This window comes from Perca fluviatilis, chromosome 22 (genome assembly GCF_010015445.1).
Source record: "Perca fluviatilis chromosome 22, GENO_Pfluv_1.0, whole genome shotgun sequence".
Lineage (NCBI taxonomy): Eukaryota > Metazoa > Chordata > Actinopteri > Perciformes > Percidae > Perca > Perca fluviatilis.
The window spans coordinates 8,386,358-8,404,222 of NC_053133.1; the positions used below are offsets into that span (position 1 = coordinate 8,386,358).

At 38.6% G+C, this 17,865-nt stretch overlaps 1 protein-coding gene across 2 annotated transcripts in view; it reads right to left on the reverse strand.

Moving 5' to 3' along the window:
• LOC120552161 (NEDD4-like E3 ubiquitin-protein ligase WWP1) overlaps positions 1–17,865 on the reverse strand; it is a 39,970-nt gene that overhangs the window by 8,339 nt on the left and 13,766 nt on the right. Inside the window, exons 8-18 of one of the 2 annotated variants that reach the window (XM_039789947.1) lie at positions 14,553–14,730; positions 12,562–12,941; positions 11,918–12,013; positions 10,584–10,758; positions 8,982–9,036; positions 8,541–8,625; positions 2,515–2,643; positions 2,049–2,121; positions 1,861–1,932; positions 1,604–1,692; positions 1,209–1,368 (exon numbers count right to left, since the gene is read on the reverse strand). In XM_039789947.1, the coding sequence (XP_039645881.1) occupies positions 1,209–1,368; positions 1,604–1,692; positions 1,861–1,932; positions 2,049–2,121; positions 2,515–2,643; positions 8,541–8,625; positions 8,982–9,036; positions 10,584–10,758; positions 11,918–12,013; positions 12,562–12,941; positions 14,553–14,730 (1,492 nt within the window). Of the gene's footprint in view, positions 1–1,208; positions 1,369–1,603; positions 1,693–1,860; positions 1,933–2,048; positions 2,122–2,514; positions 2,644–8,540; positions 8,626–8,981; positions 9,037–10,583; positions 10,759–11,917; positions 12,014–12,561; positions 12,993–14,552; positions 14,731–17,865 lie in introns of both variants that reach the window. The other variant, XM_039789946.1, reaches the window with a different exon arrangement.

The window sequence follows — 17,865 nt, forward strand, 5'->3', positions numbered from 1 at the left end:
AGATAACTTTTTTTCACTGTGCTGGTCAATCTGAAAATATGCCATCTGTGGTGATATATCAATCACATGACAGATTTATGTATTATGTATACAGAGAAGAGTTGTGCGATGTGTTTCAACTTTCTGAATCTGAACAAATATGAACACATGCAGATTGTGAAGATCTGAAATGAAGACAGATTCAGCAACTGCATGGCCTATTTCTCGCTTAAAATATTTTCAGAAACACTTTTCGGTGAACTTTTTTAATACAATATGAGATCGTATTCTGAACGAGCCGCCATGACAGTCTGTTTTGAAATTAGGGACCAGCCAGACCCATGTGACGCAATCGTCCAATCAGCTGCCATGGGTTGCGTTTGTCACGCCCATCCCGCTCGTCATTTCCAGTAAGTGTTTAAACATAGGTGTATAAAGTGGGCACTACGGCAGTAAGAGGTTAGTGCACATTAACAGTGTACTGACGAACCGTGCGGTACACACATGCTCCGAACCGAGACTAGCGAACCGAGCGGTTCGGGTGTTTTTTCATGAACCGTACCACCCCTACTAGAAATGCATTTCCTGCAGAAAATGCGTGGGAATGCTGAATAGCTGAATTGCTAAAGCTAAACTGGATGAATAGCTAAAATATGTAAGAAAGAAGAAGTTGAAGTAGTGAGAATAGTTGAAAAAGTGGAAATCGTTTGAATAAGTATGAATTTCATTAAAAACTTAAAAGCTTATGCTAAACTGAACTGTTGGCTTTAAAAGTTGAATAATGACAAAATATGTAGAACATTGTGAGGTCTGAGTATATTTTCTAACTGATAATGACTCACAAATGCAGAAATATGAAACAAATTGTATGAAAAATATTAAAGCTCAAATGCATTGCACTGCGCTGCTGAAACATCTGGAAAATTGTCAAGAGTTGGAAGCTAAACTGCATTACCTAAATAAGTGAAGAGCTAAAATACATTGTTAGAAAAGCTGGAAGCTGAACTGTAATACTGTCAAAGATGAAAGTTGAAATGAACTGCCTGAAAAGGCTGAAAGAAGAAATACTTTGTATTATTATCAGACATATACACTGCATAGAACGAAAAATGCTGTTGAACAGCATTCCCACAATTAATCTTTAAAAGTTCTATTTTATCCCATATGTTTGCGTAGGTGTAACGGTTATCAGGATTGTTTGCATGTGTGTGGGCAGTATGTGAACTTGCCATTGCAATGAAGCGGCCTATGAAGCAGAAGTAGGAGAGGTGGTCCGGGTTGATAGCAGAGGCCGGATTGATCTGCAGACAGTAGTTGCTCTTTCCGGCATACTCAAACAGACAGTACATGGGGTTCAGCACTTCATGGGACAACAAGAAGAACCACTCTCTGCAAAGTGAGGTGTGGGACAAAAAAACAGAAGCAAGGAGAGAGGACGAGTGTATGTGAATTAGAATAGAAATGGGGATGAAATGAGAGGAAGAAAGGATGGAAAATGAAAGAAGAGAGAGGGGGGGAGACAAGAGTTGCACATAATCATTATGTTTAGTAAAAAGCTAGTTTGAGCAAAAAATAATAATAATTATATATGATAACATTATACAATTTTTATTGTCTTTATTACCGGGCTAAGCCACCATAGTCTAGACCCTCCTCGCCTCTGAAGATAACATAGAGTCTCCTCCTCAAGTCGTAAGGCTTCAGGGCCATAATCTAATAAACAGAGAAAACACACAGAAGATCAGCTAAAACACAACATCAGCAAATGACAAATGCACAGATGGCCGAAATGTTTGAATGTATTCTTTAAAATAAACAATGCATGTAAGCTGTGATGCATTTCTGCACTTGAACCTGACAGTGGTTGAAGGACCCTCTTACTTGCTGGAAAGAGTCTTCAAACAACGTCTGTCTGGAGACGGTGATCTTCACATGGCTAGGGAGAGCATTGGACTGAGCAAAGACAGGAAAAAACATGAATGCATTTAGGGGGGAGAAATAAGATTAAGAAGAATGACCAAAAGCAAGAGATGACTGCAGCGATTGCATAAGAGAGAAAAAACACATACCTGGCACAAGTAGCGAAAATGGGCAAGCTTCCATCGAAAGCTGCGCTCATAAGCAATCTGAGGGCCTTTGGTGCTAAGGGGAACAAAACAAATTCATTCATCACAGCGTTCTCCTAGGTTGTCTGTTTAACTGTAGGGGAAACACGGCATCATATAATGAAAAACAAATGTGGTGCAACGTTCCTGAGTAAAATAGAACCCTTGAAATGAAATACCAGTGGGAACAATTTATTTTCTGAAACAATATACAGTATATTTTCTTTAACTTAGGCAGTATGTACAAAATTAAAGCAAAACATGACTCCATCTGGTCCCAGTTAACATGTTCTCTTAAACTATGCACAAGCTCCCATAGCTGCAGCGCTTCAGGCTACTGGCAAAACACAGCTTCTAGCATAGCTTTCTGTAACATGTTATGTAATGTAGAACACATGAACAAGTAAATTGTCTAAGAATGCATTCTTACACAGAGGACTTTCCAGTGCGGGGGTCGCTGAAAGTGGTTGTTCGGGTGTTGTGATCCACAAAGTAGCGAACCCCTTCCCTTGTGTAACGGATCTCCCAACCTTCAGGAAGAGGGTCCTCATTCTGTAGCCTGCGCGCACACACACACACACACACACACACACACACACACACACACACACACACACACACACACACACACACACACACACACACACACACACACACACACACACACACACACACACACACACACACACAGATTATTTACATGGACTGAAACATGTGGAAAATGGAAACTATGTCCAAGGACAAGTCTTAAAATCCAAAACGTTACAAAAGACTTTAGCCCTATACTAGTTTATGAACTTGTTTTTGTCAAACTATAACTTTGGTGAAATCTAGACAGGCCAGCAACAGTTGACACACAGCTACTACAAAAAACATTCCCTTAGGGTAATGTGTGAAAATAACAATGAAAATATTGCCTTAAAAGTGAATGTCAGAAAACCAATTAATTGCTGAACAGGTTTTATCTATTAATGGTATTCCAGTATATGATGTATTGCCTTAAAGGACAATTCCGGCGCAAAACGAACCTAGGGGTTATTAACTGATGTGTACCTACTCTGTCGCTCTCCGGGACAAATGTGAACCGAAGCATTGACAACATTGTAAGTGTACAGATAGTTTATTAAAAAGATAGATTATAAAGACAGTCGCGTTCATGTTTACTTGCGGGAGCCATCTTGGAAACCAATCATGACTAGTCGAAAAACAGCCATCTTGGTTTCCAAGATGGCTCCCGCAAGTAAACATGAACGCGACTGTCTTTATAATCTTTAAATAAACTATCTGTACAATTACAATGTTGTCAATGCTTCAGTTCACATTAAGGGACCCTCATTATGCTAACGTTATGGTGTGGTGATATTTCGAGCCTTTTTAGTGGTATTAAATAACGATTTAATTTGAGTGTCCCCATGCCCCAAATACTAGCATTGTAAGCTAACCAACGGTCCGCGGTAGCCTCATCAAAGCTCCAAACTCATTCGATTAGCATGAAAACATGTCCCAGAGAGCCACAGAGTAGGTACACATCAGTTAATAACCCCTAGGTTCGTTTTGCGACAATATTTTTCCTGAAAATATCAAATTTTGAGAAATGTCACAATGGACCAACTTTTATAGGCTGTAAGGTCTGAATTGCAAGATCAGTTCCAAAATTATGTCCTCTTATACTGACATTGTAGAAAAGACCATAGGTATATTTGAAATTTGAAGGAAATTAGCAAAATGTGCTTTGATGATACCAGGTTGTTCTTTTACTGTAAATCATAACATGTTGTATGTTGTGCTAAAATACTAACTAAATTACTAACATTTGTTTCAAGAATGTATTCTTAGACTACTGATTGGTCAAATAGTTGCACAGTAAAGTTCATGGTTTAGACCAGTGTTTCTCAACGGGGGTGTTCAGAGGATGACGGGAGGCGCTGGAAGCAATATTTTGGAAAGGGGGGCATTGAGGTGCCATTCGGGGGTGTTTGTTTGAAGGCTAGTTTAAACCAAAGATTGACAATAACATTACATGTTTATACTTTAAACTATTTGCAAAAAAACAGTGGATTGCAACATTAAAACCTGCCAGTTTACGGCACTGCAACTGGATGAGACGGTGTATCATAACTCCTCTTCTGTCAGCTTCGTTGGGCGCAGCTCCGTGCTGCCTTCATGGAAACGGGATGTCAGAGAATCATTATATATGAGCGCCGTACTTTTTTACTTCGTTGTGTTCTTTAACCCCCCAATGTAACACAAGTAGACTTTATATTTCACAGTAACAGTTTCTCGTCAGATCGTTCATAGAACTCAACATTTCCTACTGCCCCTGAAGGCAGCTTCATTTCACAGACATGTGAGAGATATCGACCGTGCTTTGTTGTTTGACCAACATTTAGCTGTTTCACAAACTCCCGGGCAGTTCAGGGCTTGGGTTTGGTGTTTTAAAACTTTTAAATATATAGTCTTATAGATAGAGGCAGTGATGTAACAGTTTACTGTACGGGATTCTCACACCTCCTCAAAACGCAGCGTGACGTGGGGTTGCGTTTCTCCAAAAGATTTTTTCGGCTATTTACTCGCAAGACAGGCGATAGCAAACATATACTCTTCTAAGCACCATAAAACTTCAAATAAAAGCAGAGTCCGAATGAATCGCCTGTTACTGGCATGGTGTGCCTGCAGGTGAGTTGAGCTGCATAGCATATTATTATTATTATACAGTATGTTTAAACTTTTGTCAATATATGCATGCTGCACCTCGTTATGATAGTTAGATTCTACATATTTAGGTTCTTCAGTTAATTTTACGGAAACAGTATAATTTCTTCAGATTTAACAACTAGTATAGTAAACATGAGACCGAAAAAAAATGGCAGCATCATTAAGTCTGAATAATTGTCGATTCCTCAATTATTTATTTTGCTTTAGTCCGTAAGGATCCACCAAAAAAATTAAAAAATGTTTCCAAGTTGTGAATGTTATCATGTGAAGTCCTGTCATGTATCCCTTATTATCTCTTTTCACTGGGTGCACTTGTTTAGGTCACCTTGGTGGAGACAAACAAACGTTTCCCTACATGTCTCTGCTATTCAGTAGCATAATTCAAATTATGGTTTTGATCATCAATTGGAAGGTCATTCAAATCATTGCCGAGTAAGAGTTCTGTGCAAAAATGATTAAAGCAGGGCTCTCACTAACTTTCAAAGGTTGTATACTTATTTCCTTTGGAAGTAAATCCTTCTACTTTTACCCCTTTATAAGCGCCAGCTTGTTTTCCGTTGGAACAATTTGATTATAGATTTAGATTTGAATGAAAAATAAATTTGATTGCTAAATTGCTAGCTGTTTCTGATTGGCTACGGTTAGTGTTTGTAATGCCTAATTAAAGTTTGAATGTTACATATCTAGTTGTTCTGATTGGCTGTTGTTACCTAATTTAAATTGAATGTCAAATGGTTGCATTTTGTAAATATAATTTTTATTCAGATGGTTTTTTTGATCCCTGGGAAACTAATAAATCTGTTGTTGTCATTCAGTGATATGACTTTTTTTATTATGTTTTATAACAATAGTAACAACAATAATAGGCCTAATATTAGGGTGTAAATCATTAATATTCAGGGCAATTAGCCTACTTCTTATTTGATGGGGGACCTGGATAATGGATAGGGAGGCGCTGGCCCAAAAAAGGTTGAGAACCACTGGTTTAGACCCTGATACTAATTTGCATCATGACTGATTTACCTTTCGACAAATCCAAAAACAAGAGGTTTTGTTGCAAAATGTGCAAAATGTGCTTTGATGATACCAGGTTGTTCTTTTACTGTAAATCATAACATGTTGTATGTTGTGCTAAAATACTAACTAACATTTGTTTCAAGAATGTATTCTTAGACAACTGATTGGTCAAATAGTTGCACAGTAAAGTTCATGGTTTAGACCAGTGTTTCTCAACGGGGGTGTTCAGAGGATGACGGGAGGCGCTGGAAGCAATATTTTGGAAAGGGGGGCATTGAGGTGCCATTCGGGGGTGTTTGTTTGAAGGCTAGTTTAAACCAAAGATTGACAATAACATTACATGTTTATACTTTAAACTATTTGCAAAAAAACAGTGGATTGCAACATTAAAACCTGCCAGTTTACGGCACTGCAACTGGATGAGACGGTGTATCATAACTCCTCTTCTGTCAGCTTCGTTTGGCGCAGCTCCGTGCTGCCTTCATGGAAACGGGACGTCAGAGAATCATTATATATGAGCGCCGTACTTTTTTACTTCGTTGTGTTCTTTAACCCCCCAATGTAACACAAGTAGACTTTATATTTCACAGTAACAGTTTCTGGTCAGATCGTTCATAGAACTCAACATTTCCTACTGCCCCTGAAGGCAGCTTCATTTCACAGACATGTGAGAGATATCGACCGTGCTTTGTTGTTTGACCAACATTTAGCTGTTTCACAAACTCCCGGGCAGTTCAGGGTTTGGGTTTGGTGTTTTAAAACTTTTAAATATATAGTCTTATAGATAGAGGCAGTGATGTAACAGTTTACTGTACGGGATTCTCACACCTCCTCAAAACGCAGCGCGACGTGGGGTTGCGTTTCTCCAAAAGATTTTTCTGGCTATTTACTCGCAAGACAGGCGATAGCAAACATATACTCTTCTAAGCACCATAAAACTTCAAATAAAACAGAAACGGATTTGAGTCATTGAAGCGCCTGTCCTGGCTGGTGTGCCTGCAGGTGAGTTGAGCTGCATAGCATATTATTATTATTATACAGTATGTTTAAACTTTTGTCAATATATGCATGCTGCACCTCGTTATGATAGTTAGATTCTACATATTTAGGTTCTTCAGTTAATTTTACGGAAACAAAGTGTAATTTCTTCAGATTTAACAACTAGTATAGTAAACATGAGACCGAAAAAAAATGGCAGCTTCATAACTTTCAAGCATCATTAAGTCTGAATAATTGTCGATTCCTCAATTATTTATTTTGCTTTAGTCCGTAAGGATCCACCAAAAAAATAAAAAAATGTTTCCAAGTTGTGAATGTTATCATGTGAAGTCCTGTCATGTATCCCTTATTATCTCTTTTCACTGGGTGCACTTGTTTAGGTCACCTTGGTGGAGACAAACAAACGTTTCCCTACATGTCTCTGCTATTCAGTAGCATAATTCAAATTATGGTTTCGATCATCAATTGGAAGGTCATTCAAATCATTGCCGAGTAAGAGTTCTGTGCAAAAATTATTAAAGCAGGGCTCTCACTAACTTTCAAAGGTTGTATACTTATTTCCTTTGGAAGTAAATCCTTCTACTTTTACCCCTTTATAAGCGCCAGCTTGTTTTCCGTTGGAACAATTTGATTATAGATTTAGATTTGAATGAAAAATAAATTTGATTGCTAAATTGCTAGCTGTTTCTGATTGGCTACGGTTAGTGTTTGTAATGCCTAATTAAAGTTTGAATGTTACATATCTAGTTGTTCTGATTGGCTGTTGTTACCTAATTTAAATTGAATGTCAAATGGTTGCATTTTGTAAATATAATTTTTATTCAGATGGTTTTTTTGATCTCTGGGAAACTAATAAATCTGTTGTTGTCATTCAGTGATATGACTTTTTTTATTATGTTTTATAACAATAGTAACAACAATAATAGGCCTAATATTAGGGTGTAAATCATTAATATTCAGGGCAATTAGCCTACTTCTTATTTGATGGGGGACCTGGATAATGGATAGGGGGGCGCTGGCCCAAAAAAGGTTGAGAACCACTGGTTTAGACCCTGATACTAATTTGCATCATGACTGATTTACCTTTCGACAAATCCAAAAACAAGAGGTATTGTGAAAGGATTTTGTACTATGCGTATCTGAAGCTCAAAAGAGTTATCTGTATAGGGGTCTGCATATCCTTTTCTTGTAGATTAAATGTTACCGTACATCATGGTGTGTCATAAGGATTTCTTGACATTCTGTTTTGATATAATAACTTTAATTACTAATCTTGGCTTCACTGAAAGCATGTCAGACAAGCAGATGTTTCCCCTCCTCCATCACACATTCAATGAACTCACTATACCACAGTTGCTGCCTCAGGATTTTCTTCGCTGAATATTTATTCAACAACTTAGTAAAATTATAGATTGATTTTAGAGTTATGCCAAAGTTCCTTTTAAGCTTTTATATCCCCAAGTGAGGGGCAAAGAGTCCTTATGGATCGAGTATTTCTGTCTGAGTAAATACTACGACATTTATAGAAAGTAGACTTCAGCCAATAGACAGTAAATACTATTTTAGCACACCAGTTTCAGTGACTGCGAACAAGGCCAGTAAAATCACTGTTAAACCTCAGAGAGAACTGTGCAACCAATGTAGCGCAGAACAGGAAAAGCCCAATAACTTCTAGATGGCCTTTCATATTAACAAATATAATCTTTAAAAAGATCCTTCGCTCACCCTTGGGTTCGGGGGTCTTCCCACTGTGTTGTCTTGGTGTTATGGTTGACAAAGTACACTCTGTCATTGGAGTCCACACGCCTCTCTAAAGTTGATGAAAACGCAGAGAGGAATCTGTAGCTTAATAGACAGAACGGCCACTAGGCCCCACAAAGTGGCAACACACGTCAGATTATAAATCGGCGCTGACTCATGCTATAAACATAGACTTATTCCACTAGCTGCAATTTGTGATAATTGTGAACTGCGAGCAGTGACAGCAGAGGGAAGGATTTACAGGGGAGGAGGTTGAGAGGAGAGTCAAAATTATGGAGTCAACAAAACAATTTTGGCATGGAAATAGGTTCAATGTAAATTGATACAAAAAACATTTAAAAAACAGTACATACTGACATCCAGTGAAAATATGTACAGTATTTAGAAGAAAGAATGTGAACTCACCCCATCCAGGAGGCAGCGGGCCAAGAGGATCATTCTCAGCAGACATCATGGAGGCCTGAAAACGAGGGATGCACACATAGACATCCATTTCAAAAAATAAAGAAGACACAAATGTGGTAAAAAAAAAATATATATATATAGATATATTCCAACTATGTATATTTATTTAAAAAAATTTAAAAATAGACTCTAACAGCCTCTACAAGCATTTGGGTAATAGGAAAAATTCCAAATGAAAACTGTGTAACATGTGAAGGCAAGAAGGCCTCTGTGGCTGGTTACTGCTCAATACTTCCCAGCTGTCTGTCTTTGATATGTGTTGTAAGCTAATCATCATCAGTGAAGATGACATCACTGCTGAGATCAAAGATTTAGGAGAGGGACCCTCACCAAGATAACCAGATTAGGTCTGAGGCTAGGGTGTGAATATTTTAAATTCTGGCAAGGTAAAGTTCTCACCTTTAGGCTAAATGAGTTGAGCTGTGTATTGAGTGAGTGGGTTTGCACCCAGAGAACAGATTCATTAGGCAAAAAAATGGAAAGGACATAAGTTACATAATTTGTAACCACCATCAAAAGCTGGGATTTGATTTCTAAGCTCATCATGATGAAAAGATTGACATTGACTTGTTTACCCTTGCCAGTTAGGAGAGAAAAAAAACATATTGGGGTGAGAAAATAAAACCGTTTACTTTTCTTTGATATACTCTAAAATACTTTACAATAAACTTTACAGTAAGGCTAATCATTTTCAAAGCCTTCTGTATGTAGTGTTTTGGAAGGTCTTTTTACCACCCGTAATGTAGTCGCTGGTTTTCATTCATTTCACTTTAGTATGAAAATCAGCTTACAATGACTTGAAACTTGCTCGAGTTAGGTATAGCAATAAACGTAATTTCGGCTTTCACTGTTGTCAAAAGGAAAAGAGATCCCTGACATCACAGACCACCAGAAACTAAATTATCTTCGAAGGTTTTTTAAAAGCGGTTTCAATCAGAGCCACATGTCTTCTGTAGTACTGTCAAAGTACTGAGGAATGGTTTGGGCTAAATGCACACTTAAAAAAGGTGATGAGCTGATAAAAGCTAAAAGCTGGATAAATCCAGTGTGGTCAGGTGACACAAAAATGCATACAGGTTCTTTGAGTGTAAGAGCTAAAGATTGGAGTTTTTCAGACTAAAAGCATGTATATTTGGTCACCAAAATTGGAATTATATAGTGGCAATTACAAATTTACTAAGGGGTTTATTTATTTTTTTAAAAAATTCACAGGGTGTACATAAATGCAAAGATGTTTCAGTCCATGTGGACTTTCCTCAGTGCCTTTGGAAAAGTGACATGAATAGGATACAAGACCATGTACTAATATTCTAAAGTAATTCTGAAGTAATCTAAATGTCACAAATTTACAAATGGAGGACACACTGGCCATAATGCTTTTTTGCATGCACTAGTGTGGCCTCTCTTTTTCTATTAGTATGTGAAATGTTTTTTCAACAGTTAAACTAAAACTGAAAAGTAATAATGTTGACAAACTGAATTACTAGTAGACATGAAAACAGTTAAAAAAAAAAAAAAAAAAAGGGGTTTAAATTGTCTTACAGAGTAGAGGTATCTCTGGTTAAACTGGTGCATAGCTCCCTGCAGCTGGCTGCGCTGGCTCTGCCACTGCTCAAAATTGCGGACTGATTCCATAGTGGGACGCTGCCATGTGGTAGTTCGGGTGTTGTGATCCACATAATAGATCCTTCCCCGGTCATCCACTCGGCGCTCCCATCTGGCAGAGTGAAGGAGATGCGGTACAATAAACAAACAAAAAGCAAGCTGGTAAGCAAATGAATGAGCCAGTCTGGAATGTCCAAAGTTTTAAATAAAGGTTTATTTTGTCTATATTGTTTTGTTTAGGAAATTTTATTCAAAATAAATATAGAAACAATAGTTCTTTGTTAGTGCGTTACAAGACAACAGTAAAAATACTAGGGGTGGGAATTTTTTGGCAATTCACGATTAGATTCCGAGGCCAACGATGCGATTCTAAACAGATTATCGATGCAACAATTTTTTTATGTACATTTCCGTGTGATTTTTAAAAATATTCATATAAATCTTAGTTTGCTACTCAGTTTGTTGTAGCAGTGTTTTGCCATTGAGAACGAGCTAGCATGCTACGGTTAACCACCTCCTTTCGTCATAATATGGGCACTTGAAACATGCTTTTGAAAGTCACCTTCTCTCACAGTAATCTTCCATGTCAGAGGCTCATGTTTAAAGGTGGATAATTGGCTTCTTAGAACATGAAGGTGTCAGATGTAATGTCATAAAGTAGATGAACAGCCTGTATGTGTTTTGCCTAATTATTTTATGTATGTCTTCATAAAAAAAAAAAAAAAAAAAAAGGTCTTCCTTTTGGCCATTTTTGTGTGTTTTTTTTTCTGCGCTCTTGCCTAAACTCTTAAGCTGTTGTCCATTATCCCATCCTCCTTCAGTCACTCTGTTTCTGATTTGTACTTGTCTGGAGACAGTAACTTTTAAATAAAAATCAACACATTTAAAAAAAAAAAAAAAAAAAAATCTATTATTAACTTATCTGAATCGAGAATCTAATCGTTCTAGAGAGAATCACAATGCATCTAAGAATCTATTATTTTTCCCACCCCTAAAAAATACCACAGCACTTCATGGGACTCTTTTCATTCAGCAAATTGGTTATATTCATTTATCAGAACACTTCATTATGTAGTATACCAATCTTAAATATGTCGTCGTCTATAGAGACTAAACACAAGTGCAACAAAATTAATTTGGAACAATGGAGACTTATGTAAATAAAAGCCCAAAAGAGACTGCTAAAACGGCCAGATGAACCTGGTAAAGTTACAGATTCCATGTCTAAGAAGGGGCGAAAACAGAAAGTCAGAAAGAGATAGATAACTCACCCTGGTGGTAGTGGCTGTGGTCTTTCCCAGGTCGTAGTTCTGGTGTTGTGGTCTACATAATAAGTTCTTCCATGTGGGTCTTTCCTCTGCTCCCACCTGAAAGACACAACAATGAACAACAATCTGGAAATAAGCAGGATGCAAACAAAAAGCTACAGAAGGTTGTGCAAAAGGACAGAGATGGATAAAAATATAATGACAGTCAACATACAACCGATTTTGCTACATTATTGTTAAATATGAGTCTGTGCGTGTTTGATAATCAAATGATTTGGGCTCAAATCTCACCATAAGGTGGCAGCCGCTTCTTTACTGGGAGGCTTTACTATATTAATATTTATGTTATTGAAGTTGTTAGACAACAACTAAAATACAGTAAATGCCTTGTAATGTAATACTAGCTGCTAATAATAATAATAATAATAATAATAATAATAATAATAATAATAATAATAATAATAATAATAATAATAATAATAATAATAATAATAAGAAGAAGAAGAAGAAGAAGAAGAAGAAGAAGAAGAAGAAGAAGAAGAAGAAGAAGAAGAAGAAGAAGAAGAAGAAGAAGAAGAAGAAGAAGAAGAAGAAGAAGAATGTAACAACAGTTAGGGAATGCAGAAAATGCAGCTGATGATGTTTACCCCGGTGGCAGAGGATCTGAGGCTCCAGCATTGGGGGCCTGCTGCCTGGGCTTGGCCCCATCTGTAGTTACAGTTGCACTGCTACTACAGCTACCACCGCCGCCGCCTCCTCCTGAAGCATTCGCTTCTCCCATTGCTGGGGGGGAAGAGGACGATGATGAGGAGGTTGTGATGGTGGGGGCTCCCTGTGCTGGGGAGGTGAATGTGGAGGAATCAGCAGCAGTGCCATCAATAGGCTTAGCAGCAGAAGAGGAGGATGGAACCTGTGTGGAGGCTGGCAGGGCTTGAGATATGCTATCTGGGGCCGTTTCAGGGTCTGGCAGGGCGGCATCTTGATTGCAGTCCTCGTGGTTATCTGCAGGGGGCAGCCCATCACCTGTTGTAGCAGACGACAGCCTGAGAGCAGCATCACAGGACTCACCATTGACTGCAGAGAAAGACATTGGGGCTATTAACATGCATGAACTAAACACTTTATCCATCCATGACTTGATGTTAGCGACGACTTCCGGAAAATAATTGCCTTAAATGGCTGACTGGACAACAAGAGCCCATTAGTCTAGTAGTTAGGAATCTAAATACATACTGTATAAATGCATCAACTAATAGCAAATGGCTGATCAGCAGGTGTCGCTCTGAACATATCAATTCACAGAAGGAATTAAGCCATCAAGTTCTTAACTCAACATTAACTTTTTAATTGAAATTCGAAATGTGCATTCAAAAGTGTGGAAAAAAATAAATACTCTCAAATATATTATAACACCAATCCATTTAACAAGTTATGTGTAAAAGTATTTTGGACCCAACACTATAGCTATATTAAGGTAAGGCTATTTGCTGCCTTTTAAAAATGCAACAGTAACAATACCACAACCATGTGAAAGTGAGTGACTTTCTAGCAGTATAGGAACCACAAATAAGGGAAATCATGCCAATTCTTTTGATTAGGTAGCATTTGTTTGTTTTTTTAGCGTGGCCCTAACTTAAATGTATGTAAATAATTGATATTGTCTCATCAACCTAGGCTTATTGTGCTATTGGTGCCCTGCCTGTTCTCCATAGCATACTACACTCTGCCAGGGAGTTTTCTACAGAGGAGCTGACAGAAACTGAGATTATAGGCCTCACTTAATAAAAATAAATCTACTGTTATACTCTACTGTTTACTAGGACAAAGTTAGTCTCGCATTGCCAGACCTTCCTCCACAGCGCTGCGGAGGAGGATCTAGCGAGTCAACACAGCATTCCGGGATGGGAGAAAAACGTGCTCTGGTTTATTGGCATTGCTTTAAACCAATCACAATCTTCTTGGGCGGTGCTACACGCCAAGCGGAGCCACGGTGCCTCTGCAAAATGGACTCGGAAGGGAACTTGTTTTGGTGGAACGTGTACGTTCAAAGTTTGTTTTAATCGTGCAACAGAAAACTCAGATTGGACAGATAGTCTAGCTAGCTGTCTGGATTTACCCTGCAGAGATCTGAGGAGCAGTTAACCATAGTCCTCAGAAATCCACCAGAGTTTAAAATTACAACACAAAGAAAGCGGAAGGTAACGGGACATCCGAAAACGGCTATCCGAAAAGAGTGACATCCGGCGGAATTTCCGGCAGAACGAGAGCAATCCCGGAAGTGGAACATCGTGGATATAGACTAGGACGAAGTGAACAATGAAGAAGTAAAACTTAAAGTGGCCTGATCCCTGCCCAGGCAAAATAATGAATACCTGCTGGAAATATGCACATGTACAACTGAGGTGTTCTGATTATGGTTTGCATTAGTCCATCTTTTACATTAGCATATGGTTATCAAATAAAATCTGGAAAAACTGAATTCTCAAAAAAAAACTAACAAAAAACAACACCCACCAAAAAAAAAAAAAAAAAAAACAAAAAAACACAACAAAAAAAAAAAAACACAACACAAAAAACAAATAAAAAAAACCAACAAAAACAGAGTGAAACATATAAATATACGTATCTTCATATAAAACCTACTCTCTGTGTCACTGTCTGAGGGTTGGTGGACTGGGGTGGAGTTGGGTGTGGTGTCTCCATTGACGACGTGACCAAGGGCAGGGCTGCAGGAGCTGGAGGGCACCTGACTATCCACACCATTGGAGACCGAATAGGAACTTGACCTCGGGACCAAGTCTGTACCATTCACTGTGCTTTAAGAGACAACACAAAGGAATTCAAAATTATCTTATCAAATCTGAATCTGGGGATGCACACAACAATTCATTAACTACACAAATAGATCTTAATTCTAAGAATAAAAAAACTCAAGTTTAGATTTTTTGTGTGCGGGTGCCAGATAAAAGACCGACTTGTGACATTGAGACCATTGTCTTGTAGGGGTAAGGACAGCACATAATAGGATGACGTGGTGACGTAATGGGCCTAGCTGAAGAGGTCCTTTTGTGAGCCGGCATAGTTCAGACGGTGCCACAGACGTGCCCACACTAAGACCAATACAAAGTCAGCCGTATGACTTATGTCCAGGCTTTGTCTAGGTCAGTGGTTCCCAACCTTTTTTCCTTGGCGCCCCCCCTACTCATGTCTAAGAAAAGCTGAGCTCCCCCCAAATATCCAATATCCAGTATGCTGCATTGCACAGAAAGTGATGCCAACTAATTTCCCACCATATCTGCCACAGTTTAAATTTCATTAAAGAGCCAAGCAGAAGCTGGCAATCCTTCCAGCAAGGGTTATTTGTTAATTTCTATCTATATCTATAATACTTTATTTTTACCATTATACTGATGTTTCAATATTTATAAGTTAACTACAAATACTTAGCCAAGGGCAATTTGACTTGGTGTTTTAGTATTTAAATCTGATGGAGAGAAATAAATAAGGTACAAAGACAAAACAGACAAGCAATTACTGGAATTATATAAGAAAGAACACACACAATTTGAACCAAATACAACATTGTACTCCTGTAGCCAGCATGGAGGCCAGTATCAAATGTTTGGACAGGCTGTGAGACCAGGCGCCTTGGGCTCCAAAGGAAGGGTCTCGCTATTTGACCGTCTGAGAAAAAAGTAGCAACACAACCTAACTGAAATGGAGGGAAAGAATGAAGAAAAAGCAACAAACCAAAGCGGAGTAGAGTAAAAAGGAAAAATTAAGAGAAATTAAGGCACAGGCAAGGTGAGATTTCAGAAGTGAAAAATAAATAAAGGGAGGTATGTTGAAAGAGCTTAACAGAAAAGAGAAGAGAGACAACGAAGTGAAGACTGACAGTTAAAGCAACACTAAAGCACTTTTCCCCTTCGGTCCTCCTAAAAGGTTAGAAGCAGAATTGTCCATTACCGCTCTCATAATGTCTCATTATGTCTCATTAGAACTACAGATCCGCTACCCTATCTGGCAAACTTGCATAATGTAATGTAATGGACAATTCCGCTTACAACCTGTAAGGGGACCAAAGCGGGAAAAGTTCTAGTGTTGCTTTAACATCCAAGCATAACAGTGATGTAAGACCATGAAGGACGATAGGAGAGTAAAGAAGTAGGGCAACGAGTGCCCCAAGAATCGTCACCCAGCTAAATAGTAGACTCACCCCTGCTTTTATAAGCTACAAGTGAAGTCACATTTTTGGGGAGAATCAGGGAGGCTAAGGCCAAGTTCAGATTGAGACTACACTTTAAAAAAATCCAAGGGGGAATACGCATCAACCAAAACACACATAAACATGTTTAAGATTTCGTAATTAAGGTAACAATGACAAGGGAAAAATTAGTCTCGCCAGCACAAACACCCCTCAGATAGCTACCTTTCCTGTCTGGCTGACTAACATTTTGGGGACTCCCAGGAAGGAAAAAACGCTACAAAGTATTAAATATACCCGTTTGTGTATTGCAGTCCTGCAACTGCAATGCAGAGAGGAGCCAGGCAGCCACAAACCACCCCCCCCCACCAACCTCCTGTCTGTTGGGATGAGCAGATGGGCTTCCTTTGTGGCTTTCCCATAAAAACCCAGTTAGCCTCACTTAAGGACACTTTAATATATACAGATAAAAACTGGCACCAGCCGGGCAGCACTAGAACTTATAGCAGGAGAAGGGGATAGCCAGGGTTGAGAAAAAGCAAGACACAGACCTCTTTGAGGTTAATAAATAAATAAATAAATATATATATAGTGTATTTATGTCTTTTTTTACATAAGCTAGTGCAAGACAATAGAATATGATTATTGAGAGTAAATCAATTTTGCCTGCATGTGTTCCTAACCATGCTAAAACATAACTCTTTGCTGCCTGTTAGCATTTCTTTTTTTAAGGATTAGCATGCTCCATGGTTTCAAGGAGTTATTCTAACCAGGCCAACCATTTTAGGAAAAATGAAGTGGACAGAATCTTCCTCATGAAATACGTGGAGCAGCATAAAATGACCCAAAAAGGCTGGTTCGTTCCCACCAATGATCAGGGTTAGACCAAGTTTATCTGGCCCGTGATCAACCCTTTTTTGTCAGTTCAAACCAAGCCAGTCAACACAGGTTGATCCCTGGCCATGACAATTCAGATCCTACCAGGGTAACAACCCCAAGCAATGCATCCCAATGACCTCAGGTTTTGGAAATGGGCAGGGGGGGTTGTATGTCATATTCATTGAACAGCTAACGTCGCATACTCCAGTCCAGCTGTACTAGTGTTTTGTACTTAAATTCCTCATTGTGCAGTAACTATTAGAACATCACAATTAAACACAGTTCACTTTGACATTAAAAAATAATGTAATATTATGATTACTTCATTTCAAACAACATTTCAACATCAAAAAACAACCACAGACTGGATGGGTTCGGAGGGTTTATTCAGCACTAGCTATGCAGGGTATGTTATACAAAACACAAAATGTGCCAGTGTTGTTACATGTATAGACATAATCAGTGGCTTTCTTACCCTGTTTTAAGCACAGAGTAGGATGCAATTTATTTTTACTGCTGGACTGCGGTTGCAATGTAATTTAGACAGCAGCATCACAATTAGATAGGGAAAAAAAACGCAATGTTATGTAACAGTTGTTATGATTGAAGCAAAGCATTTGACATGATATCACAGACCCTATTACATGCAACTTTAATTCCATCATTTCTGCTGGCGATGGCGTTTTTACGCTTGCCTGTCCGACCGGAGCTGGAGGAGAGCGGACCAGATTAACGATAGCAGTCTGTCAATGCCTTGTTATGGTAACATACCCCACGTTGCCCCTCGCCTTCCCAGTCATCTGCTGCTTAATTTCTTCCTTACTGCTGACTGCCAGGAGCTCCCGCAACTCAAAGTTTTACCACATAT